Below are 22,838 nucleotides of genomic sequence, written 5' to 3'. Positions count from 1 at the left end.
CTTGCTTGATTGCGCGAGCTTTTGACGCGTCGCAACCCGAAAGGGGGGCATCGTTGCTTGTTCTGGCTGCTCGGCAGCACAGATGATGTCATGGAAACGCGTTCGTCCCCGCGGTGCCATCAGCTCCCATGCGGCGCTTCCCTGCTTTGAGGTTACGCTACTCGCTCCCTGATGATTTTCCTCGCTCTCGTCTCGTGAGGTTCCTTCTCCATCTACAGCCTCAATTGTGCTGAGGGACTTGCTGCCGTCCTCTCCCCCGCCCAGCTGAACGATGGCGCAACAACAGCACGGCCCTGGCGGCCACTACTCCGGGCGCAATCCTATCCCGACTGTGAAGCAATTTGTTGAGAACCTCGACCGCGACAAGAAGCAGAGGGACAAGCAGATTGACGAGAGCTCAACGTCGCCGAGGGCGGACAAGAAGACGCCTACCGCAGCACCAAAGGTAGCTAATCAAGATGGTGTTGAGGACCACAAGGTGCAGAAGAGGACGATTGAGGGCACAGAGAAGACCGTCACAGACCCCACGACCGGTCGGGAGGTTGTCATTGCCGATGTTGGGAAGGGTATGGTCGACGAGGTCGAGAATCCACACCTGATCGTGCCTAATGCGAATCTGAACAAGCCTACAGTGAGCTAGCCTTTCGTCTTCACAACACTCTATACTAACTCCGCGTAGCCCATCAAGACAGACCCCTCGCAGTCACTTGAAGAGTACAAGGAGGCCCAAGACGTGACGGCACCACCAGATCCCGTTGTCGAAGGAACCACGTCCGATGTTCCGATCCACGGCGAGAAGACCAACGTTCTTTTCCACCCTACACCGTCCGTCAGCTATGAGCCCATGTTCGCTGAGCTGGAGAAGCGTGCCGGCATCCTCTGCATTGGCATTGCCGTCGTCACAGTGGTTGTTGGCAAGATGTTTGGTGGCGCTCTCAAGGGCTTGGTCCCTCTGGCCATGTGCTTGTCGTCTGGCGTCTGGCTCTGGATGAAGGAGGTCGTGCGCAGCGGAAGGGAGGTCGAGTGGTCCAGCGAGCAGACTCGTGGACAGCTGGTGAGTACCACAGTACCACATTCGATTCAATTACTGACATCTCAGGCCACACTTAATCTGCTCCCCGAATCCGTCGAATGGATGAACACCTTCCTAGGCATCATGTGGGGTCTCATCAACCCCGACATGTTCCAAGGCGTTGCCGATACCCTCGAGGATGTCATGCAAGCTTCGGTGCCAGGCATTATTGAGAACGTGCGAGTGGCTGAGATCAACCAGGGAAGCAACCCTCTGCGCATTCTCAGCATGCGTGCACTCCCGGACAACCAGATGGGCGACATGAAGCAGGCTATTCACGAAGAGAACAAGAAGACCAAGGACCCACAAGAAGCAGCGGCAGACGAGGAGGGCGGTGATTTCTACAATCTGGAAGTCTCATTCGCCTACCACGCCCAGCCAACCGGCAAGCGCGCATCAGACAAGGCCCGCAACATGCACATGAACCTGGTATTCTACCTGGGAATTAAGGGGCTCTTCGGTGTCCCACTACCCATCTTCGTCGAGCTCCAATCGCTCGTCGGCACTGTGCGCCTGCGAATGAACATGACCCCGGAGGCGCCGTTTCTGAAGAACTTGACCTTTACTCTTATGGGTACCCCTCAGGTCACAGCTGGATGCACACCCATGTCCGAGAAGGCACCCAACCTTCTCAACCTTCCATTGATCAGCAACTTCGTCAACTACGCTATCAAGGCTGCGGCAAGCATGTACGTTGCACCCAAGTCCATGTCTCTTGACATGAGGGCCATCTTGCAGGGCGACTCCATTCAGAAAGACACTGAAGCGCTTGGTGTACTGTGGATCCGTATCCACCGCGCCAAAGATCTAAGCAAGCAGGACCGACGTGGATCAAAGCACGGTGGTAGTGATCCATACATAACGCTTGCTTTCTCCAAGTATGGAAAGCCAATGTACTGCACTCGTGTCATCACCGATGATCTCAACCCGATCTGGGAGGAAACTGCAGCTCTTCTCGTCAGCCCTGAACTGATCAAGGCCAATGAAAATTTGAGCGTCGAGCTCTGGGATTCCGACAGACATACTGCGGACGACATCGTGGGCAAGGTCGAACTCTCCATGCAAAAGATGATTCAGCACCCCGGCAAGATGTATCCTCAAGTATCGAAATTAACTGGCATGGATGCCGACAGCGAGATGCCTGGCGAGCTGCACTGGGAGGTTGGCTACTTTGGCAAGCCCAAGTTCAGACCCGAGCTTAGGACAGACGGCAAGAATAAGAATCTGCCAGAACAGCTTAAGCATGACCCCAAGCTACAAGATGAGAAGGGTGTCATTAACTCAGATGAAGACGACGCAGTCATGCACACTCCCCCAGACCCACTGTGGCCAAGCGGTGTCTGCAGTGTCATCGTTCACCAGATCGTCAACCTTGAACTCGAGAATGTCAAGGGCACCTCGGGCAGTAGGAACGGCCGCGAGTATGAGCCTGCGAAGCCCTACGGCGAGGCAACTGAGGAGACTGGCGGCGACCTGCCAACATCATACTGCACAATTCTGTACAACGATCAGCTCGTGTACCGCACACGTGCTAAAGCTGTCTCATCTCAGCCCATCTTCAACGCCGGAACTGAGCGCTTCATCCGCGACTGGCGCTCTGCTATCGTTACAGTCACTGTCCGCGACTCTCGCAACCGCGAGCACGACCCAATTCTTGGAGTTGTTCCTCTCAAGCTTTCGGATATTCTTGAGACTTCTTCACAAGCCACTCGATGGTACCCTCTAGATGGTGGTATCGGTTTTGGTCGCATCCGTATTTCGCTTCTGTTCCGCGGTATCGAGACTCGTCTGCCTCCTCAGATGCTTGGTTGGGACGTAGGCACATTCGAGTTCAGGTCGCACAACATCTTGATGACAGGTTACAACCGCGCGCCAAAACTTAAGCTGCGAACAGGAGGTAGCACTGGCAAGATTAGCCGCGCACACGCGCAAAAGCTGCCCGAGGGTGATGGCTACTACTTTGACCTTGAGAAGAACGAAGGTCGCGACAACGTGCGCCTGCCTGTCAAGCATCGTTACAGGTCACCGATCGTCTTCGAGTTCCACATCGCGAGCAAGCGCAAGGCAGACGCTTACGCTGTCATCTGGCTCCAGCATTTTATTGATAACGAAGATACTGACATCAACATCCCCATTTGGACAACGCAGCACCCGCAACGCCTGACTCAAAATTACATCACTGAAGACAACTGTGCCCAAGAACCAGGTCTCGAGGATCTGAAGGAGGTGGGTCGTCTGCAGTTCCGTGCTCGGTTCAAGGCCGGCACAGACGAGTCACACGAAGCCTTCGTCGTCGACAACGACTCGCGTGAGACCTACGAGACCTGGGAGGCATGCCTTACCGAAGGCGTCCGCAACCGTAAGGTCGAGAAGGAGCTTCCCGAGCGCGTCCAGCAGCTCCACGAGGAATCCCTCACTGCAGGCCGCGACATCCTCAAGAACGCCGATGAGGAAGAGAAGAAGAAGTGGCTCGCCAAAGACGGCAAAGACTGGTCTGGTGCCTTCGGCGAAGACCCCAAGGCATACATGGACACCAAGGGCCGCAAGCGCAGGGAGCCAGGCGTCGACGAGCCCCTACACGACCCATTCCACCCGTCGTCCGACGAAGACCACGACGATGACGACAACGACGACGACACGAGCTCGAGCTCCGACCTGGGCATCGAGGATGCATCGACGACAAACGGCGGCATCAAGCACCAGCCCACCGACCTGTCGCCCGAAGTCAGCCAGAGCCGTCCCAGCCAGAGCACAGCACGCACGTGGGAGACGACGGACACAAACGGCTCGAGCCAGTCGTCGAAAGACGTCAACAAGCAAAACAAGCGCACCGAGGAGCGTAAGCACCGCGGCTTGATGCAGTGGAAGCCTGCGCGAAACCTGATCTTCGCAAAGGACCAGAGCAAGATTGGGATGAAGAAGCTCACAAAGAAGGTCACTGGTGGGCTGGAAGGACGACAGCCTGGCGTTGAAACTGGTACGTATCCCTATTCTATGGAGCTGAACAGGATGGCTAACTACGTGTGTAGAAACTGGAAACTAAACTTCTCCCTTGCATACCGGCCCAGCGACGGCGTTTTGGAGCAGCGGTTTGTCTGCAGAATTGACCTTAATTTCACGATAACGATTGCATGCCCTGACGAAAAGGCAATTTTCGGAGTCAACATATAGTAATATCTTACAAGCTACCTACATCACATTCCCCTCAACGTCCAGTGACATCTCAACGAGTAGACTATCAATTGAAACTCACTCAGCCGCTTCCAGACGGTAGACAGACCACTTACAGATAGGCCGACAGATCCGGATCTGCTATGGCGCTGTGCAGATTTCCAACTTCAAGCGGACATTCGTGCGAGAATCGAGGGGCCGCCCTGCTTCTTCGGCGTCCGAATTGAACAACGGCGTGTCGTGTGCGCGAACAAATACGACCGTGAAACCGCACCAACATAGCCAACGCCGCACCCTTTGAGAGGCTGTGAGGCTGCCTGCTCTAGTGCCCCACACAACTGTAAGACTTCAGGCATCAGTTCGTCTCATCCTACCGTGTAAGACATAAGCAGCCAGCCGCGTCCAACATCCCCGGACTTAAGAGCATAAAGGTCCGTGCTCCACGGCGTGGGCGCTGAAAAGTAACGCGTGCGATCACTCAAGTACGTCATGAACGAATACTGCCAGGTTGCCATGTGCATGCCGAATAATCCTTCGATGTAGACGTACTAGTCTTTACGACGTCCCAAGATTTGCCGTGTTGTCTCCTCCAGTCCTTTCCGCCCTCGACCCGACAGCCTGGATACCAAGCCAGCCTTGCGCGCTACCGGTAGTAGGGCGCTTAAAGCGGCAGGCACACTCAACGTCGTCGGACCGAATCAGAGCTGAGTATTGTCAGAGGCAAGGTTGATCTCCAGATGATTATTTTTGCGGATCAACCTGTACCTGGCTAGACCATGCCGTGCCGCGCGCCTAGATGTGAGTCGCTTTCCGCGTGCAAAATGCTCGGAATCCGGGCTTTTGTGGTCATTGTCTTCCAGTTGAGCCTGAGGAGGCGCAGTTTCTGCCCAAAGACGCAGGCATGGATGGGTGCGGCTCGGATTATTTTTCGTGAGGCTTCTAGTCACAGCCGTTCAGACACGAGTATTTAAACGCACGTCTTCTTCCAGACAGCGCCTCAGCTACGAGGAGAAAGGTGTACCGACCCACTGTATAGGCCTCAATCCCTTCATCACTATCGCGTATGTCCGAGCATTACGAGCTCGACCGTCATTGAGCCTTAGGGAAAGACTGGGCGATGTATTTGAAAGCCCTGTTGGGAAGGATCGAGTTGGTTACGGTCGAGAGCGCGGCTGTGTGGTGCATGTGCATCATGCATGATATGAGGTGCCCTTGCATGCATGGCCTTTCAGTCACCTGCTTTCGCTTCATTAGATAGTCTGCTTTCAGAGAGGTTTGCCACTGCCAACCTTATTGCGTTTACTGCATCGGTCGATGCAGCTGTGACGGTCACTTCTGCGAGACGGAGATCGACGAGGGTAAAGCATCTGCCGCATAGTAGACGCGAGAACGTGTCAGCTGCTGCTCGACGGCCCAGTATGCGGGTGATCATGCAATGGGTGCGGTGTGTGCACGGAGATGGCGTGTTCGAATCTCGCAAACAGGACCTGTCAAGGTCGATTCGCAGCCTCTCTGCGTCGCCAACTGCGCGTGCTCGGTCCGGCGGCCGTTATTGACGGTGTAATCGCGATCCCGGTGGTTCTCGTGTTGCGCATACCGGTAGCCTATCCATGTGAAAGGAAGTGGAGAGTTTCCGTGCCTCACTGTTGCGAGTCAATGAGGAACAAGTATGCAAATGGCTTCCACAATCACTCACACGCGATGATGAACGTGCGAGTGGCATAGCCCAGAATGTCCTCAAGCTTCAGCCCCCATCGCTGCAGATTGCGCTCTCAAACACCAACCGTATGACCAATGCGGTGCGCATGACTGCTTGTAAAAGTCGGACTGCGCGTGATCGTTGCAAAGTGATCCACTTTAAGGTCACGTCGACAATGAGTCGAGTGTTCGTCACTGACGATATGTGTTGGTTGTTGGACCGAGGGTATTTCATGCTATCCAGGGGTTGTAAGTGATACCGTTGCTGATGGTATGGCGTTCGAGATTTTGTGAGTCTGTGATTGGAAATGGCAGGACACACCGATGGTGATCCGGCATGCCCAATGCGAAGGCTGTTGACGTACAATGGTTTGCCGGGCCGTTAAGGCAAGGATCATACCGCGATAGGCGCGTAGGCGATACCAATGAATGCTCTGTGACGATATTGACAACAGGGTTACTATTCGCTCCCTTGGCAGTGCCACGCCAACATGCATTGGTGCGCATTCTTTGGACCAGCCAAGGTGGTCATCGTGAGCTCTGGGCTCTCATCGGTAGAGGGTAATGGTTCGAGTAGCTTTGAGCACTTTCGATGGCTTCTACTGCGCATGGGGCGTGGTAAACGATCAGCTCCGGGGTGAAAGTGGCACCCACCTTGCAGCGTAGCGAACAGCTGATGGATGACGCATGCAGGACGGGGGAAGAGACACGCCGTGCGTCGCGGCACGCACGCCTGCTAGGCGTTGGGCTTATGCAGGGTCAGTTGAGAAGTGTTTAGCTTGGCCTTTGTTGTTGGTGACTCGAGTCAGAGCCCTCCTTCCTATCAGGAAAGAAGAAGGGGGAGAGTGCAGCAGCGCAGACAACGGCACAGCACAGCATACCGTGTATTGATGACTGCCGTCGCTCTCCAGCTTGCAGCTGTTGCAGCGATGCTGTCACAGCACCAGTGCCAGGCTATGCGTCTGTCCCGTCTATGCCGGTGGTCTCGCGCCACTTGCTTAGCTTCAGCGCTGCTTTTGATGTTTCAGGAATCAAGATCTCTGCGCCTGTTTGGAACCAACAAAATGCCTTCTCACTGTAATCCATTCTCATGTTTTCATCATGCGTCATCTAGGATCGGTTGTGAACATGGACATGTCTAAATAGTTGAGTATTATCATTGTTGAAAAGGAGCGTCGAGCGACGGATGAATATCTAGGATAAGAAAAGAAGTCCTGCAAGCCAAAAGAATCGCTAGGACTGTCCATTACACGCGCAGTGCTACTTCGTGGTGAAGTGCGCACGCACATTCAAAGACCCTTCAAAATGCCGCCAGTCCCAAAGAAATAAGGACTCCAACTCGCTTATGAGCTCTGAAAATCGTACCAATCAGTTGTGCTGCGTCCCTCGTCCTTTTGCATCCTTCCCATCCTTCAGACGTTGACCTCAATCTTCGACTGTTGGGCTCAAAAAGGCGCGATGTTGCCATTCAGTAAGCTATCGCACGGAATGGCCGGGACGGGATATCCTGTTCAGCGACGCGGGCGAGGTTCGCACTGGTGCGATGATTAGTGGATGTTGGCCCATGGTACTGGGACAGCTGAATCATACCTGGCACGAAGCACACAGCGCATCAGCAGTATCCACCAAATGATACTCTCTAGGATGTCCTTCCCGCCATGCGTTTCTGCAGGGAAATTTGCCGTATGCGCCGCCAGACGCTCCTGTTGCCCTCCCAGCGGATGGCTGTTGAGATGTCTGCTGTGACGAAGACATGATGATAGAGGTTGATGTCGGTTGGAAGATGTAGATAGTCTAGAGATGATAGTATTGTATAGTAGAAAATGTATCGAAGAGGTTTGTGCGGGGTTGCGATGATTTGTTCTGCAACGACGATGTCTGTCCGTCTTATATTGGTGAGGGATTCATGCTACCTTGGTGATAAGTCGATTGTCTCAGTGCCGCAATAACGCAACAAGAGACTGAGGCAGATGGCCCCCATATGAGAGGGGACGGTTCGGAGTCAGCGAACGGCATGGTCAGTCTGCGCAAAGTGCAATAGGTGAAGTGCGCCACACGCCTCATGACAAGCACGGAGAGCAACGCCACACGAGACCCCACAAGGTCAACGCAGAGCGGCACCGCACAGGCGATCCCTCTTCTGTCACCGAGACATGATTTATCTGAAAATCAGGGATGGAAGGTGAGTACCAAAGCGACATTCTGGGGGTAGGTTCTCGATCCTCGTGCAGGGGTATGGTCGCTTAGCGTTACGGTGATTTGATGCCTCGAGAGGTGCCTACACTCAAACACCTACCCTTGACTAGTCCTAGTCAAAGTCGCAAACTGTAGTTGGTATCGCGAGACACCCCGCTACTTCTCTCGATGGGGTGGACCAACAGGGTCGCCTACGGATCGAAATTGGTGAGTTCCCGCGTGTCATGCTAGGCGGCGTGGACAGCACCCACAAACTCTATTTCGGCTTTGTTTCCCTGTCTTTGGACCCGTTGCAGCCTGATGTATGATCTGAAGTGCTGAATCGTCTGGCGTTTTTCTTGTGTAGCTGTGAAGAAAAACGCCCACCGGCAACCTCTGCGACACCGCCTCCTTGACGGGCACCGAACCTGTGACCCCGAGAACAGTCTGCACTGCTGCAGTGCTGCGTCCTAAACCTTTGGCGCCGATATGAGATACATCTGAAAAATACCCGCTGACTATTAGCAGCTTCAAAGTGCTACACCACTTTCCTCTTCGGCATCGAAGAAGATGTCTTGCTCCTCATTGCATTCCACAGCAACGGGTACTTTACCTCTGAGGACCTTGTTCGCCCTCCAGGCAGCGATGGTCTCAGCATTCAACCTCGTCGATCCTTCAACGACTCCTCCTACGTCCTCTCCATCGACCTTGACCTGACATCTCCATACACTGCCCATAGCAACTGGTAGATCCAGCTTGCTCCCGGCATTGTCGCGTACAGCAGCATACTTGACACTGCGCTCAACGGCCAAGTGGCCAAGCCGCTCTTTGGGATGCAAACAATCTACGTTGTCGTGTAGAATGCGTTCGAGACAATCTAGAATACCAAGGCGGCGCACAAAAACTTCGCAGGCGGAGTAGTCACCTTGGCTGTCGACATAGATTGCGCCTATAACGCTCTCGACAATGTCCGACAAGAACTTCGGTGCGTTGATGAGCGCAAGCAATTGCCATGGGAACTCGTCGTCATGCCTCAGCGCGTGAGTGAGTGGCCCCCTCACACTCGTGTGCTGCTGCAGGCTCGCATCTCGCGTAGTGGCCAACTGAGGACTTCCATTTCGTAAGAACTGCCATAGCGCTCTTTGATGTATCTCTGTCTGTCGAGTTGATTTGCTGTTGGTCTCCTCTGGAATCGTTGTTTCCAGCATGCGAAAGGCTAGAAAAGCTGCGTTCACCATCGCTGTCCGTATTGCATGCATCCTCTGATGCGACAGCGGCGGCTCATGCATATACAGGCGCTTCGAGATGATGTAGTCCAATACAGCATCGCCAAGAAATTCCAATCGCTCGTAACTAGCATGTGCATTCGGTCCAGTGTAGGAGGCGTGTGTAAGTGCCTCTAACAAAAGCACGTTCTTTGTGAATGTGTATCCAATCAACGACTCCAAGAGTTCAAAGTTCGTGATAGCAAGGTCTGTTGGAACCACTTCATACAGAATAGCGTTCGCTTCAGATATTGGTATCCACCTCTCAAGCGGTAGTAACGTCTGTACGCAGGCAAAGGCCTTTGGAAATCCGCCAAGGACATACCCTACACCTATCAGTGATTCAACAACGTCAGCAAGTAATTTCGATGATCTTTCCGGCCGTTCCGACGGCGTTGCGGCTGCGGACAGATCTTCCAGATACCTGGGCGACCACTTCGCTCCTGTAAAGCCTTTGATGATCACGAATCTGTCAAGGCCAGCCGCTAAGGTAGCTCGAGCAAGAAAGCCGTTGCTCACTATCTTGCCTTTCTTCCCAGTGAGATAGCTCTCCGGCCATCGCGGGTTTTCCGCCATCACATGCAGTGACGAAATGAATTTGAGTATGCAATCGCCCAAAAATTCGAGGCGTTGATAATTGTTCCTGTCGTTGGTGGACGAGGCAGTCAGTGCTGTTACCACAAGCGACAAGTCTTCTGTCTCAATATGGACGGGAGCGAGCAATGTTGTTCGCAAAGCGTCAGCGATCAAGGACACTTCAAGTCTATGCATGATTCCTGGCAGCAAGAGCGCAATGACAGAATACGACGCTGGCAGATTGTCAACGACACATTCCGATAAGCTCAAGTATTCCACCCGTGTGTATGCATCATTTGTGTTTCCAGTCTTGGTAACATGATGCAGAAAATCACGCCGTTTGGGCAGTCGAACGGCCCCAAGATACACTTCTGACGATTGAGCGTCTGTGGGATATTTCCATGGGCCCGCGGCACCCTGCACGATATACTTTCGGTTGTCACCAGTTCGCGAGATAAGGCCCCACTGTGATATCTGATCCGGGGCCCTTGCTAGTAGTGATGGAGCCGGATGGAAGCCGTTCGTATCTTTGTCCCACTGCGCAAGCTTCGTGTAGTCCGGACATCGGCCTGTATTATCGCAGGGTGCCAGGAGCCACAGAAGGTCCTCTCTTGAGTCGCTCATTCTTGCCGCGTGTATGGACTGCAGTATCTTTCGAGTGATAGAACGCAAAACTTTGAGATCCGCTGTTCCGATTGTAACTTTCGAAGATCTCGACATTCTAGCTGTGTAGATCTGGTTCTCATTCCAGAACAATTCGACCTCACTGACCGCCGGGATGGGTAGAATTGTGAACAGGTTGACACACAAAGACTTATTGTCACTTGTCTTGATTTCGAGTAGCGTTCGAAAGTAGACCTCGGACTGCTGTTGGTGCTGCTGAGCTATTGAGATCCATGGGTCGAGAGTTGGCGAGACGGGCACCATTGAGGGTCTGTGATCAGGCATCTGGAACTCGGCTACCATGTCTTGAACTTCCTGTCGTACAGGTAGAAGATTGTCGTTTACCAGACCAGCGAGATATAGCCCTTTATAGGCTTCGAAGGCGACGTCCTTTCTTGCCATTTTCTCTGTTCGCCAGGATTCTACGCTTCGAGCTTTGCGTACCGCATAGTCAACAGAAGTTGGGAGGGTAACTTCTGCAGTAACACTGCTACCAGTTTCGGACCAGATGAACTTGAACTGCGGACGTGGGTCAACGTACGGGTCTGGCGCAAGCAGTGCGCAAAAGTGGTTGAGATGTGGCAAGGCATCATTCAGTGTCAGGCGGGCACCAGTACTAGCAACCTCGAAACACCGCGTCCCCTCCTCCTCATCTGCTTCCCTCATATCTGCGAGATTACTCTGCCGCATGTCGTCGAGGTAAGCTTTCTTCATCTCCTGTTCAAGCGCTTCCCAGGTCTCGGGAGGATGGCTATCTCCTACTTCAGGCACGAAGACAAAGTATTTTGAGTTCTGCATTCTTGCTCTACCGCGTCGTTGGACGAAGCTCTTCAGGTTCTTCGGGCGTTCGAAGCAAACGACTAGATGGCAACTAGACACATCGATGCCTTCCTCAAGAACGCTTGTGGCAATTATCAGATTCGTCGTGCCTGCCCGAAAGTCTTCTAACGTTGTGTGCTGGTTCTTCGGCTCTGGGAAGGCAGCAATCATCGCTTTACGTTTGCTCGACGACGAAGGGCCTAAGAATGTACTGACTCGGAACAGGTCTCTGGTACGAGGATGTACGGAGAGGATTTCTGCCAGAACAGCAACCCAAGTGCGCTGCTCAACAAATACCAAGCCTGAAAAAGTGGGGTTGTTTTGAGCTTCACCGACCAGAACATCGATTAGAGTTTCGACCTTCCGTGACAGGAAGTCGGTTTGAAGTGAGGGGGGAGGCTCAAGCTCGCGGAAGCAAAGGTTTCTCAAGAGGATGAGAAGGTGCTGCTTCTCGTCATTGGTCCCGTCAAGAAGTTGTTGCGCATCGGACAAACTTTTCTCAAACTTCGCCATACATTGGTGTAGGTACCATTCAACTGCAGATAGACCCAGCTCCTGCATAAGGTCTCGTGATCGGGTGGTCAAAGTCCTGAGCTGCGCGATGCAGTAGGTTTTCTGGCTTACAAACAGCTTCTGCAACTTTTCAGAAACATCGTATCCTTTTTGCTGCTTTTGAAGAAGGTCTTTCGTATAAGGGTCCTGCATAAGATCATACTCTGTGTAACTACGCGAGAGAGCAGCAAGCAGCGGCAGCTGATCTGGCAGCTGGTCTTCGACTTGATAGTCTACTCTGATCAGTTCTGGCTGGTGTACATACTGTGCTAGTTCAGAACGACTTTTCTTTGGAGTTTTGGCTGTAGCATGCATATTCCGTTCGATCTCTCTAACCTAGGTGTTAGCATCGTTGTTGCTTCTCAAGAGATGAAACCTACTGTAAAGACTCTGTTGTGGCATGTGCTTTCATAACAGGACTCGCGCTCAGACCGAGAATTCTAGGGAGATTGTCATCTCCTGATATGATTCTTGGCATGTAGAAGCTTGACATGATGCGATTAGCTGGGTGGTTGAGAGTACAATGATGAGCTGTACAATGGTCAGGAGCGGCGGTCATAATTTGCAGTATTGACTGACCTTCGTCGAAAATCAACAAAGCCAGCTCATCCATCCGGACAAACGCATGAGCGAGAGCATCGTACAAGACCTGATGCGTTGACAAAACGATGCGGACATTTTGTAGTACCGAATCCCACACGCTCTGTTCGGTCCAGTGGTCAACATCATCTTGACCACTGAGCACGAGGACATTATAATTTGGAAGGTGGTAACCAAACACTTTGCTCTGCTGCTCACACAAAGTAACAGTAGGTGCAAGGAACCATACGCGCTATGCAAATGAGTCAGAGTCTACGCTGAGAGTTCTGAGAGGCTATACCTTGGACGGCTTGCAAATCTCGAGTTCAGCTCGGGTACGTTCCACTGCTCCGGTTGCTGTTAGCCCGAGAGCATCAGTCGTAGTAGCTCGACATACATGTGCGTTTTGCCGCTACCAGTGTCCATGACAACGATGATGTTCGAGCCCAGGCTCTCCTCGACCATCTCAGCCTGATATGAGCGCAGGGCGAGCGGCTGGGCATCGACCGCGACCGCTTGAATTGGAGAACTCTCATCGAGATCCACTGCGTCGGGGTCTATTGTGGTAGTCATCAATTCAATCCAAGATAGGTCATGTCCTTGTCTGTCAGGTGAAAAGACAAAGTGCTCCTGGTCGAGTTGGCCTGGATCCCCGCTAGCCTATGATTGGCTCAGACCCACCTTGTGCTTCATCTCAAGTTTGACAACGCACTCGCGCGCTTATGGAATATCACATTGAGCATTGGAAAGATTACAATGAGTCATCGTTTTCGTAAATGTTACACCAAATCCGATCGTGTCTATGATCACTGTGTATCAGCATCTGCGCCGGCCCAGATCACGATGTAACAGTATTCCACGAGCTGGAGAAGTTCGTAAGTCGGGCCTTGAAAACCGAGGCTCTCTACAGGTTCGTCAAGTAGTCCTCGACTTCAGAAGGGCTCAGTTTCCTGAAGCGGGGGCCCACTGCCCCTTCAACACCCTCTACACCGAGCAGCCTCTCCTCAGGTGGACCAACGATGCCGATCTCAACAGTGTCGCCGTTCATCTCTCCTTCTATCGTCTCCTTCAGCGTAAGAAGGGCAATATGAATGGCATCCTCCAACTCCAGGCCATCCGTGTAGCGCTTCTCGAGGAACGTCTTCGCGCTCGTTGCGCTCTTGCCAATTGCCGTCGCTTTCCAAGGGAAGTAGCTGCCGCTGGGGTCGACCTGGTACAGACTTGGACCACCCTTCAGGATGCCACCTGTCTTGCCGCTCACTTTCTTCTTCTCCTCACTTGTCTGCTCCTCGCTCTTGCCCTCAGCCTCCGGCTCGATACCATCGTCCCACCCAGCGATCAGCAAGCTGACACCGTACGGCCTCACACCACCCGACTGTGTCGCCTCCTGCATCACACGCGCTACGTCCTGAACCAATATCCTTGTGGGTGGGTACTCGTTGTAGATGCGCTTGTATTCGGTGTGTGAGACTTTGCGAGCCTTGTCGACGAGAACGCGGTAGTCAGGGCCCATGCCTGAATAGACCATACCAATGTTTGGTGTTATCAGGCTGACTTTCGATGACGATGCGGAGTCGATGAGCGGTGACGACGACTTCTTCTCGGTCGCAAGAACAATGCCGTTTGTAGCTGCAAATATGCATCAGTGTATGCTTCAGTCACAAATGATCTTAGACAAACCTTTGATTCCTAGCGAAGTGACACCTTGGTTGACGGCATTGAGAGCATACTCTGGACTGTATCAGTACCTCTAGAACAGTAGGGGCTCACGCGTATTGTGAGAATGAGATGCGCATACCAATCTGCACCAGCTTTCCACTGTCGTCATATTAGCTGGCGGACCACAAGCCATGGCGGCGGGGAATGCTTGTTTACCTGGGCGAGAAGGTGGTGAGCGAGAAGGAATATCTGTCAGCCATGGCGATGTCTAATACAGCACTGAAGCAGTTGGCGGAGTGGTAAGGTAAAGGGAGTAGGCAAAGAGCCGCTGTGGGGTGCGAGATGGAGGTGAGTTTGGAGCTCGTTTGAAGCTCCAGGCACTCGGTGGGACGCGGCGGCGGAGAGCATGGGCCAGCAGTCCCACGTGATATTTGCCAAGCCTTACGCCCGAACTAGTCTTCCTTTTCGACGCTGTTCCCTCCACTTCCTCTGCCACCGTGTCTCTTCGTGACACTTGCATATCTAGGACGCCGCGTCGGCTCCTGGTCCGGTCTGAGGCGCTTGCGTTGGCAAATGTCACCCCCGCGGTTACCTGGCTGATCTTCTCTGCCCGCAACACCATCTCTGCACTCATGACCTTTGTCAGGCTTTTATTGGTAAGCGTGTAATCGGCCTGTTAAGGCTGTCAGCCTCGTAACTTCCTTCAACGTCCAAAAATGTCTTCCTCATCCGGCTTCCAAGCTATGCCGGGCTGGTACTGGCCGGACGATGTACCAAGGGACGAGCCCGCGCGCGGTGCAACCTCTTCCTCAGCGCCACAGGCCACGGGAACCTCGTCTACAGAACCACCAGAAGCAGGACAAGGCGCGCGGCCGAAGCGTACTCACTGGCCCCCTCGGCAATGCAGGATTTGCCTTGAGGTTGTTCAGCCCACGTTCAATGCTCCCTCTGAGAGTCTCCCAGGCTTTCTGCAGTCCTCTCATCCCAACGTAGTCTACGAAGATGACGGAGGCCGCTTGATTAGACCTTGCCTATGCAAAGGCTCTTCGAAGTATGTTCACGATCAGTGTCTGCAAGCGTGGCGCCACGCAGATCCCGGCTATGGGCGCAGAAACTACTGGCAGTGCCCGACATGTGGTTTCAAATATCGGCTTGCGCGATTAGGGGCAGGCCGATTTGTTGGTAGTATCGGTAAGCTGTGGTCATGTTTTGCTATGTATGATATACTAACGATGTTACAGCTGCTCAAATAACACTAACTGTCCTGATCATGACGTCAATGGTGTTCCTTCTTGGGTTCTTTGCGGATCCTATTCTCAATTTATATTTTGATCCATGGAGCACCCTCATGCCCTGGGCAAGTTCAGGTCGAGACTACTACTATGAACCGGAGGTTGGACCGGACTCTTGGACCGAGCATTTTGCTAAAGGTTTTGCTGGTATGGGCGTGCTTGGCTTTCTCAAGGTCATTGTCACTAGCCCACTCTCTTACTTTAGGATCGGAGGCGGTCGAGGGCGAGCGACCGGTCGAGACCGATATGAGCAAGTCAGTTGGATCATCATCCTGATTGGAGTTGGAACGTTCCTAGCAGTATGTATGAGTCTGTTACAGATAAAAAGTCCCCTACTGACCCCCAAAAAGGCCATCTACAAAGGTGTTCGCGTCTGGAGCCGTCGCACACTCGAGAGAGCTGGCGAGCGAGTCATGGACGTACAAGGCGACGATGATGGCGACGACGAGTAGTGTGTGTTACACAATACACGATGATTCCTCTCGGCCTTAAATCGAGTCTCTGATCCTTGTGATCCGCACCATCTTAAATTGCCACGGGGTATCTGCTCAGTACCGTGTCAATTAGTCTATGTGCGAAGATTAAACTGCCCACGGGATCCATATCGATCAGCGCGTCTTGTGCAGTCGGCCTTTGGACCGTGGTGCATCACCTCTAGCAACTTCTACAGTTTTAGCTCGCTCAGTCCGCGTCGATGCTCTCTCCGAGCAATCCCGCGAGCGTTCGTTGTTCTTCGAACATTCGACATGGCTGGAACGTGAAGGTGCTTTTGGAATATCTTTTGTAACACAATGCCGCCTCCGGGTGGGGTCAACTTAAAGGCTGCAGTGAAGACATGAAACTCATTTCTGCCTATCAGATTACGGCTATGTAAACGCTAATGCGACATCAAGGTACTCTTAATCATCCATACACCTCGTTTGCACCGTTCAATCTCCACCCCCAACCTCAACCAAGATCTTGACCTGATTGTCTTTATCGTGTATCAGTGACTTGAACCCTTTCTCCTCCACCTCCGTCAGCTTGATCCTCTGCGTGATCATCTGATGAGGCTTCATGCTCCCTGACGATAACGCGTCAATCACCTCTTGGAAATCGCCAACCTCATACGTCGCAATACCCATATACATACGTTCTTTGAAGTTGAAGTCGTTCGCGGTAATCGTGCATGGCTTCTCCCAGATGGCGATGTTCAGAATACAGCCTCGAGGCCGTGTGGCATGCACAGCTTGATCTAATGCTGACTGCACGCCCGCACAGTCGTACACGATGTGGACGCCCTTGCCGTCACTCAGCTCTTTGCAGCGCTTGGGGACGTCATCCTTCGTCGGGTCAACGATATAGTCTGCGCCAAACATCTTTGCGAACTCTTGTCGCTTGCGTGAGACTTCAGAGACGATGATTCTGTCGCATCCTTTCGCTTTCAATGCCAGGATGGTCGAGATGCCAATCGGGCCACCTCCGAGGATCAATACGACGTCGCCCTTTTTGAACGGGCTGACTTTGACGGCGTGCCAGCCGACTGCTAGCGGCTCGACAAGTGCACCAATCTCCAGGGGAACATTGTCGGGGAGATGGTATAAAGTCGAGGTCGGAACTACGATGTGGTCTGCCAGTCCACCGCCCCAGCCAGAAAGTCCGATGAAGCCGTTGCTCCAGCAGCAGTTATGCAGACCCTCTTCACATGCAGCGCATGTCCCATCGTAGATAATGGGCTGCACAACAACGCGATCACCTTTCTTGTAGTCTTTCACGTCGTCGGCTACTTCCTCGACGACGCCGCTGAATTCGTGTCCGAACGTCACAGGAACCTTTTCACCTGTAATCGGATGCGGTGTTGTGGGACAAAGGTTTGGACCACCGAGGTACTCGTGCAGGTCTACAGATTATCAGTGCTGAGAACAGTATTCCTATCCTAGCCTTACTCACCACTTCCACATATGCCCACCCAGGCTGGTTTGATCTTGACTTGGCCTGGCTTTACTTCTGGAATTGGAATCTCTTCGTATCGCAAATCGGTCTTCCCGTGGAACCGGACAGCGTTCATATTTCCAGTTGCCATTTGACGGTAGGCTGCTCTTTCTTTCGTTTTAAATGAGGGGTGTACTTGCGGGTCGAATATATCTAGTTATACCCTCTCTTGCTCACACCAGCTCTCGAGACCAACCTGGAGGATATGGAAGGGCCTCGTCGTCTTTAAGCTCACCACCTCACGCCATGCCGGCTATAGACATTGCCAACATCTGTTCTCCGCGAGCCCGCGATTCGCTCTTCGAGACGCGGTACAAATCACGTGTTCATCATGAAAGCACCACGGTTTACCCATTGTGGCAATCCTGCAGCCGATCACCCCGCATCAACGAACGGTTCGGGCCCTAGTCGCGGGGTACTGCACCGAAAGGGCTGCAAGGCGCATCGTTTCCGGAGTGTTGTCTCTCAGTCATCCGAGAAGTCAAGTCAAGCTTTGGCGAGTTGCCGTGACGTCGCGTAAAGTTTAGATCTTGTGATGATGGCACCCTAAATGCAACACCCGAAATGGCTAACCAGTTATCTAAACAATAACTATCTTATGCCATCTGCGGTCTTCGGGCAGTATATGCTCTCCTCCCATTAAGCCCAGAACATACGCGTCACCGACGATATTGTATACTTTCTCACCTCCTTCCGAGCTTCCATTCGCCTCTCTTAACAAAAAGGGCACTGGTGCACCTTTGATTATTGCGAGACAATCACTAAGCTGCGTTTGCTCAGCTACAAGACCGACTTGCCCACCGAGACTCGTCACGCAGAAGCAACGTCCCTTTAGATTGCCCATAACCCTCTGTAGGAATGCGACGTCTTCTTCGGGGAAAGCACCGAAAGTGATTTTCAGATGCATACGATCCTCGATCATCTTGTACTCGTCAATACGTGAGAGGAGTGTCAGGAAAAGGGCCTGGTCTTTGAGATCAGTCATGTGCGCGTCGTCGATTGTCGTATTAGGCCGCATTGTGATGCAGTGAAAGAAGCTCTCGAGTATCTCACCCGGTTTCTGTTTGAGGAAGTCGGTAAGCTCTTTCAGAGAGGTTAGTAGCATCTCATAGGTGTATTGGAGACGACCCCCAATGCCGGCGTTGAGCCTGTCTTTCCGCACAGGAGAGGTCATAAAGGCAAACTTTGTAACAACCTGACCGCTGAGAATGAGCTGGTTTTGCACAAAGCTACTGCTGACCGAAGTGATATTGCCGCCAGCTCGATAGCCTCCCCCCAATGGAATTCTTGGCTTCTTTGGCGCGAAAGAAGAAGTAAACCAGTCCTAGAGATATGTTAGTCTCTACTTTTAGACACTTGCTGGCAAAAGTCGTGGAACTTACTGGTACCCAACTGGGCAGCAGCGGGCTAACAGGTGTCATGCACGCCATGCTTAAGACTTCTACAAGATGTCCTTGTTCGATGAATGCTTTTGTAAAGCGGGTGTAGACTTTCGGGTAGGTGTCTTCCGGTTGGTAGCTGACCAGGTGTCCAAAATGCTCGGCATCTGACGCAAGACCTAACAAAGCGTAGATCTTGTCTCGCGGATCAGTCGCATCGAATTTAAAGGTATGCCAGATCTTGTCGATGAGCCTTGACTTATTCTTGACCCAATCCTTGTCACGAAGATCCTCGCCTGTGCGCAACCTCTCCATGTTCATGGTTCCCAAACCGTTCCATCCTATGAACGCAGCTAGAGTCAACTCGGCGTTCTCTCCACGGCCCAAGTAGTGCATGTTCATCATTCTGCTGTAATTCTTGACGCAGTCCATAACGACATAGATCAACGGGTAACTCAACAAGGAAATACCGTTGTGAACATAGAGATCGCTACCAAGAGTGTATTCTTGTAGAATCCATATGCGTCGAAAATATGGAGAAGCAAAAAATCGTCGCCAGGCGAACCATACCGGATCGTCTTCGGGTGGCACATCGTAGTCCTCGATACAGGTTCCGGTTGGCTTGAGAGGTCTCACAATTAGACGACCGGTGGCATCAGATGCCAAATCATCACCCTCCTGTTGATCCTCGGGCTTCACTCCTTGTTCAATGACTTCCCTACACTGAAAGCCCGCTTCGTAAATTTTCTTAGCAAGCCCATTGAATGCATTGTCGTCCTCCGGATTTTGTGGCACGTAGGCAATTACTTGATGTGCTTGCTTGTACACACGTCGCATAAGCCCAATCTGGATTTTCTTTTCTTCTGGGTCGCTCTGGTTGATGCATATGGCGTCCACCCAGTATGATACAGCGCGATCTGGTCGACGCAAGCATCTTAAGGCGTTATGCATATTCCTGGTAACACTAACATTGGCATAGCCGTCGAGAGTGATATGCGCAGGGTTTTCGAGGCTTCCCCATACGTATGACAGTGCTGTATATCGTTGAAATGGGTGTAGGCGGACGCGGCTGTCGAAGGCGCCGTTGGCTTCCGAGAGCTGTCCTTGCTGAAGTGGATCACACCGGTCGATCATCTCATTATCTTCCTCCTGTGCCTCTGTACTGCCGGGATCCTTGGTGTATCCAGTATCGAGCGGAACGGACATGCCATTTCCAGGGTCGCCAGGGGGTTTGACTGTTCCTACTGGTACTTTACCAGCTTCATCAGGCGCTTTATCATCTTTGTTTTTGTCGGTGTATGTATCAAAATACAATTCGAACGTCTTCGTCTCATTTTGATCGCCATACCCCTTTCCAGTAACGAAACACGGTGTTTCGACAGGGCTTGGGATGGAAGGATCAAGAGCGCAATCTTTTTCCAAGTCGCAGAATGTGAGGTAACAGAAAATATCGTCGTCGGGATCTCCTGGCGCCAGCAAGAGGACTCGAATCGAAGTTGGGGAAGGGAGGCTATCGTAAACATAATTGCCGGTGCCGAGTTGTTGTGGTTGTACTTTAGGGGAATTGCGGATCGGAGAGTGTATCGGTCGGGTCCCACAGTAATCTGCAAAGAGTTGCTGCATGTTGAGCTTGCTCGTTGTGATGCTCACGTCCAAATCGTTCCTGCTGTTCCTCCAGGCACAGTGGGGGACGTATTCTATATATATCACAGATTATGCAAGTCAGCACGAAGCGAATATTTGAGGTTGTCAGCATACATGTGCTGGACGAAGAAGAAGACGCAAAAAAAGTTACCATAGTAAAGCTGAGGGCAGTGGCCAGTTCTGATACTAGTGACTCGTTGTCATGTCCAGAACGTGCGTATCCATCAAAAGATTGCGTCGCGTAAACTCATATTGATTTATCAGCTGACACAGAATGCTTCTTCAATATAATTACATCGGTGTGGTAGCACTTGCTCCGATACCTGCTAGCCCAGCAGTTGCAACCTCTACATCCTGAGGTACCGTGCCGCCACTGACACCAACACCACCAATTAGTTTTCCCTGATAACAGATTGGCAGTCTGATCATGTGTCAGTAGATTGTTCTGCGTACACGCCTGAATTTGACACTCACCCTCCCCCAAAGACAACGAGCCCACCATTTGTCTGTTCAATAGCATATAGCGCCGCACCAGGCTGACTTGCGTCGTATAGACCAGCACTAGATAGCCCATTGAACAATACAGCAGTCCTCGCCTTCTTCTGGCTGATATCAATAGATCCAATGTAGGCGTTGTCCATACGGAAGAATGCGACTAGGAGGCCGGATGGATCAACGACAGCAATATTCTGGGGCACTCCAATGGCAGTGGCATTTGTAACGGCTGCTTGAACAATTTGATATGCCTGATCAGCTGATACAACGTAGCGTTGAGAAGGTGTCGAGCCGATTCCATTGGTACCGTTGATCTGACCGTACGCAAGGCCAGCCAGTGCGAGGATGGGGGCGGTAAAGTGCATGTTGGCGGCACGAGAGTTTTGTCTTGTAAAAACCGACAAGAATCCCGTTTGACGAGATTAAGGTTGCTGTGTCAGTCCTGAAGTCGAATTCTACTTGCTCGATTTTATATGTTAGGCTAGTCTAGGTACCAGCCATGGCAAACTTACTGCAGAGTGACAATCGATGACCATGCTTACCACTGATTATGAGTCTAGGTTACTGGATAACAAGCTTGTGGTGCTGCCGTGTGCGGGGAAGCCATGAACTGAACGCCATGATGTGCCTTGCCCGCCCATCAGCCTCGATCAGGTTTGGGGGCTTAGCGGAGTTTGGTCCGGCACGCAACGCGGCCCATCCCGAGGTAGTCAGCTGTATATGACAACCCCACTGCCGTAGATTCTAGGCTTGTTGCTCTGGAATCACGGAAGGCGAGAGAGCTTCCGTGTTGCCGGCTGGAGAGCGAAACATACAGCCGCTCCCGCCGTTTTACGTTGAATCTTGGAAAGACGGAACGCACAAAATAAGAACTCAACATCCTGTTTGAAGGCTGAAAACTCATCTTGGGCTATTTGAAGCCTTCATCAAACCACTCCAACGAAGCTTCAAAGTCGAGTTGGATCTGCCATGTCAAGTGCACCCCCCTGCGCGTTTTGTGTCTGGCCATGCCCTCGAAAACGACCTCTGAGCCTTTCGGGCGCCGTTAAATGGAATTTACTGAAGGGCAAGAGTAAATAATGGGTGTGCGAAGGTGGACTTGACCGTCGAGCTTTCAGCTGGAACAAGAAGCTGGAGCACTCTGCGTGCCGAATCCCGAGCCTCTTGGCATTGTTCAGTACTCGCCCATCCTCATGCACAAGATTGCAGCGCACCCAAGCTCATCTTTTGTGTAAGCACAGAGTTCACGATAACGACGGACAACGGGCAACTCAGGGAGGTTTATGCCTGTCGATCTTTACCTGAACACTGCGCATCACGTAACCGTTCGTCGTCTTTTTTGGTAGCAGTCATTGCATTGTTCAAAAGTCTTGGAACCTCGTCACGCGTTTCACCCTGATTGAGCGTTGCGGGCCGCGCTCAGCTTTCAGCGCAAGGTAGGCGCAGCAGTACGGTACCTATGCAGCGAAAGGGTTAAGCAGACTGACCAGAGAGATATTTGGTCCGACAAGAATAATTAAAAGCCTCACAATTGTTCGATTCCTGGTTATGCTTCACGGTCGTGGCTCGGGCGTACCTTGCAAATTCGCAGGTCTGGCGTCTCAAACATTATGCCGGAGGATCTAGCCATAATCGTGGCCCCACATGCCGGTCTGAGGACTCCAGCCTTGGAGAAGTGTAACCTCCCTCACATGTGCCCAGGCGCAGCAATGCACGATATCCTCGCGCACCACCCCCAAGCGCCTCCGGTCCTCGTACAACACCAGATCCCTCCGCCCGCGCCCGCGCCCGCGCCCGCAACCGTTATCATCGCGATTGCCGTTCTTTA

General features: G+C 52.3%; 7 protein-coding genes across 7 annotated transcripts; 2 read left to right on the top strand and 5 right to left on the bottom strand.

Annotated features, from left to right (window-relative positions):
- On the top strand, nt 1-4,266 carry C7974DRAFT_341690 (uncharacterized protein). The gene is made up of 4 exons (XM_046139281.1): nt 1-631; nt 680-1,054; nt 1,100-4,049; nt 4,102-4,266. The coding sequence occupies exons 1-4, from the start codon at nt 272-274 to the stop codon at nt 4,113-4,115; spliced, it is 3,699 nt and encodes a 1,232-aa protein (XP_045994062.1). The 5' UTR covers nt 1-271; the 3' UTR covers nt 4,116-4,266.
- Nucleotides 4,267-8,539: 4,273 nt separating this feature from the next.
- Nucleotides 8,540-13,304, bottom strand: C7974DRAFT_400847 (dicer-like protein 2). The gene is made up of 5 exons (XM_046142545.1): nt 12,968-13,304; nt 12,872-12,920; nt 12,571-12,823; nt 12,372-12,522; nt 8,540-12,322 (listed from the first exon to the last, which is right to left on the bottom strand). The coding sequence occupies exons 1-5, from the start codon at nt 13,141-13,143 to the stop codon at nt 8,647-8,649; spliced, it is 4,305 nt and encodes a 1,434-aa protein (XP_045994061.1). The 5' UTR covers nt 13,144-13,304; the 3' UTR covers nt 8,540-8,646.
- A 20-nt stretch (nt 13,305-13,324) lies between these two features.
- C7974DRAFT_400844 (nucleophile aminohydrolase) lies at nt 13,325-14,585 on the bottom strand. The gene is made up of 4 exons (XM_046142544.1): nt 14,446-14,585; nt 14,369-14,388; nt 14,251-14,301; nt 13,325-14,199 (listed from the first exon to the last, which is right to left on the bottom strand). The coding sequence occupies exons 1-4, from the start codon at nt 14,487-14,489 to the stop codon at nt 13,475-13,477; spliced, it is 840 nt and encodes a 279-aa protein (XP_045994060.1). The 5' UTR covers nt 14,490-14,585; the 3' UTR covers nt 13,325-13,474.
- A 135-nt stretch (nt 14,586-14,720) lies between these two features.
- Nucleotides 14,721-16,364, top strand: C7974DRAFT_341684 (RING finger domain-containing protein). The gene is made up of 3 exons (XM_046139280.1): nt 14,721-15,420; nt 15,471-15,820; nt 15,872-16,364. The coding sequence occupies exons 1-3, from the start codon at nt 14,946-14,948 to the stop codon at nt 15,971-15,973; spliced, it is 927 nt and encodes a 308-aa protein (XP_045994059.1). The 5' UTR covers nt 14,721-14,945; the 3' UTR covers nt 15,974-16,364.
- C7974DRAFT_400840 (sorbitol dehydrogenase) lies at nt 16,365-17,970 on the bottom strand. Its single transcript, XM_046142543.1, has 2 exons — nt 17,451-17,970; nt 16,365-17,400 (listed from the first exon to the last, which is right to left on the bottom strand). Exons 1-2 carry the CDS (start codon nt 17,581-17,583, stop codon nt 16,451-16,453), a joined length of 1,083 nt encoding a protein of 360 aa, XP_045994058.1. The 5' UTR covers nt 17,584-17,970; the 3' UTR covers nt 16,365-16,450.
- A 33-nt stretch (nt 17,971-18,003) lies between these two features.
- C7974DRAFT_427019 (heterokaryon incompatibility protein-domain-containing protein) lies at nt 18,004-20,715 on the bottom strand. The gene is made up of 3 exons (XM_046144543.1): nt 20,667-20,715; nt 18,875-20,580; nt 18,004-18,816 (listed from the first exon to the last, which is right to left on the bottom strand). Exons 2-3 carry the CDS (start codon nt 20,492-20,494, stop codon nt 18,073-18,075), a joined length of 2,364 nt encoding a protein of 787 aa, XP_045994057.1. The 5' UTR covers nt 20,495-20,580; nt 20,667-20,715; the 3' UTR covers nt 18,004-18,072.
- A 15-nt stretch (nt 20,716-20,730) lies between these two features.
- C7974DRAFT_36858 (uncharacterized protein) lies at nt 20,731-21,553 on the bottom strand. The gene is made up of 3 exons (XM_046139901.1): nt 21,523-21,553; nt 20,990-21,465; nt 20,731-20,936 (listed from the first exon to the last, which is right to left on the bottom strand). Exons 2-3 carry the CDS (start codon nt 21,373-21,375, stop codon nt 20,807-20,809), a joined length of 516 nt encoding a protein of 171 aa, XP_045994056.1. The 5' UTR covers nt 21,376-21,465; nt 21,523-21,553; the 3' UTR covers nt 20,731-20,806.
- Between the last annotated feature and the right edge of the window lie 1,285 nt (nt 21,554-22,838).

This window comes from Boeremia exigua (genome assembly GCF_020726555.1).
Source record: "Boeremia exigua strain MPI-SDFR-AT-0100 chromosome Unknown C7974scaffold_10, whole genome shotgun sequence".
In the NCBI taxonomy this organism is placed as follows: Eukaryota; Fungi; Ascomycota; class Dothideomycetes; order Pleosporales; family Didymellaceae; genus Boeremia; species Boeremia exigua.
This window is presented reverse-complemented; position numbering and strand designations above follow the sequence as displayed.

Coding starts and splice junctions, on each gene's coding strand:
- C7974DRAFT_341690 (XM_046139281.1), top strand. CDS start 272: ATGGCGCAACAACAGCACGGCCCTGGCGGCCACTACTCCGGGCGCAAT. Junction 632..679: donor CGAATCTGAACAAGCCTACA/GTGAGCTAGCCT, acceptor AACTCCGCGTAG/CCCATCAAGACAGACCCCTC. Junction 1,055..1,099: donor AGCAGACTCGTGGACAGCTG/GTGAGTACCACA, acceptor CTGACATCTCAG/GCCACACTTAATCTGCTCCC.
- C7974DRAFT_400847 (XM_046142545.1), bottom strand. CDS start 13,143: ATGACTACCACAATAGACCCCGACGCAGTGGATCTCGATGAGAGTTCT. Junction 12,523..12,570: donor TTTGTTGATTTTCGACGAAG/GTCAGTCAATAC, acceptor ACCATTGTACAG/CTCATCATTGTACTCTCAAC. Junction 12,323..12,371: donor GCCACAACAGAGTCTTTACA/GTAGGTTTCATC, acceptor CACCTAGGTTAG/AGAGATCGAACGGAATATGC.
- C7974DRAFT_400844 (XM_046142544.1), bottom strand. CDS start 14,489: ATGGCTGACAGATATTCCTTCTCGCTCACCACCTTCTCGCCCAG. Junction 14,302..14,368: donor TGGAAAGCTGGTGCAGATTG/GTATGCGCATCT, acceptor GATACAGTCCAG/AGTATGCTCTCAATGCCGTC. Junction 14,200..14,250: donor CACTTCGCTAGGAATCAAAG/GTTTGTCTAAGA, acceptor GCATATTTGCAG/CTACAAACGGCATTGTTCTT.
- C7974DRAFT_341684 (XM_046139280.1), top strand. CDS start 14,946: ATGTCTTCCTCATCCGGCTTCCAAGCTATGCCGGGCTGGTACTGGCCG. Junction 15,421..15,470: donor CCGATTTGTTGGTAGTATCG/GTAAGCTGTGGT, acceptor ACGATGTTACAG/CTGCTCAAATAACACTAACT. Junction 15,821..15,871: donor GAGTTGGAACGTTCCTAGCA/GTATGTATGAGT, acceptor ACCCCCAAAAAG/GCCATCTACAAAGGTGTTCG.
- C7974DRAFT_400840 (XM_046142543.1), bottom strand. CDS start 17,583: ATGGCAACTGGAAATATGAACGCTGTCCGGTTCCACGGGAAGACCGAT. Junction 17,401..17,450: donor GGTGGGCATATGTGGAAGTG/GTGAGTAAGGCT, acceptor GATAATCTGTAG/ACCTGCACGAGTACCTCGGT.
- C7974DRAFT_427019 (XM_046144543.1), bottom strand. CDS start 20,494: ATGCAGCAACTCTTTGCAGATTACTGTGGGACCCGACCGATACACTCT. Junction 18,817..18,874: donor TGCTGCCCAGTTGGGTACCA/GTAAGTTCCACG, acceptor ACATATCTCTAG/GACTGGTTTACTTCTTCTTT.
- C7974DRAFT_36858 (XM_046139901.1), bottom strand. CDS start 21,375: ATGCACTTTACCGCCCCCATCCTCGCACTGGCTGGCCTTGCGTACGGT. Junction 20,937..20,989: donor CTCGTTGTCTTTGGGGGAGG/GTGAGTGTCAAA, acceptor ACACATGATCAG/ACTGCCAATCTGTTATCAGG.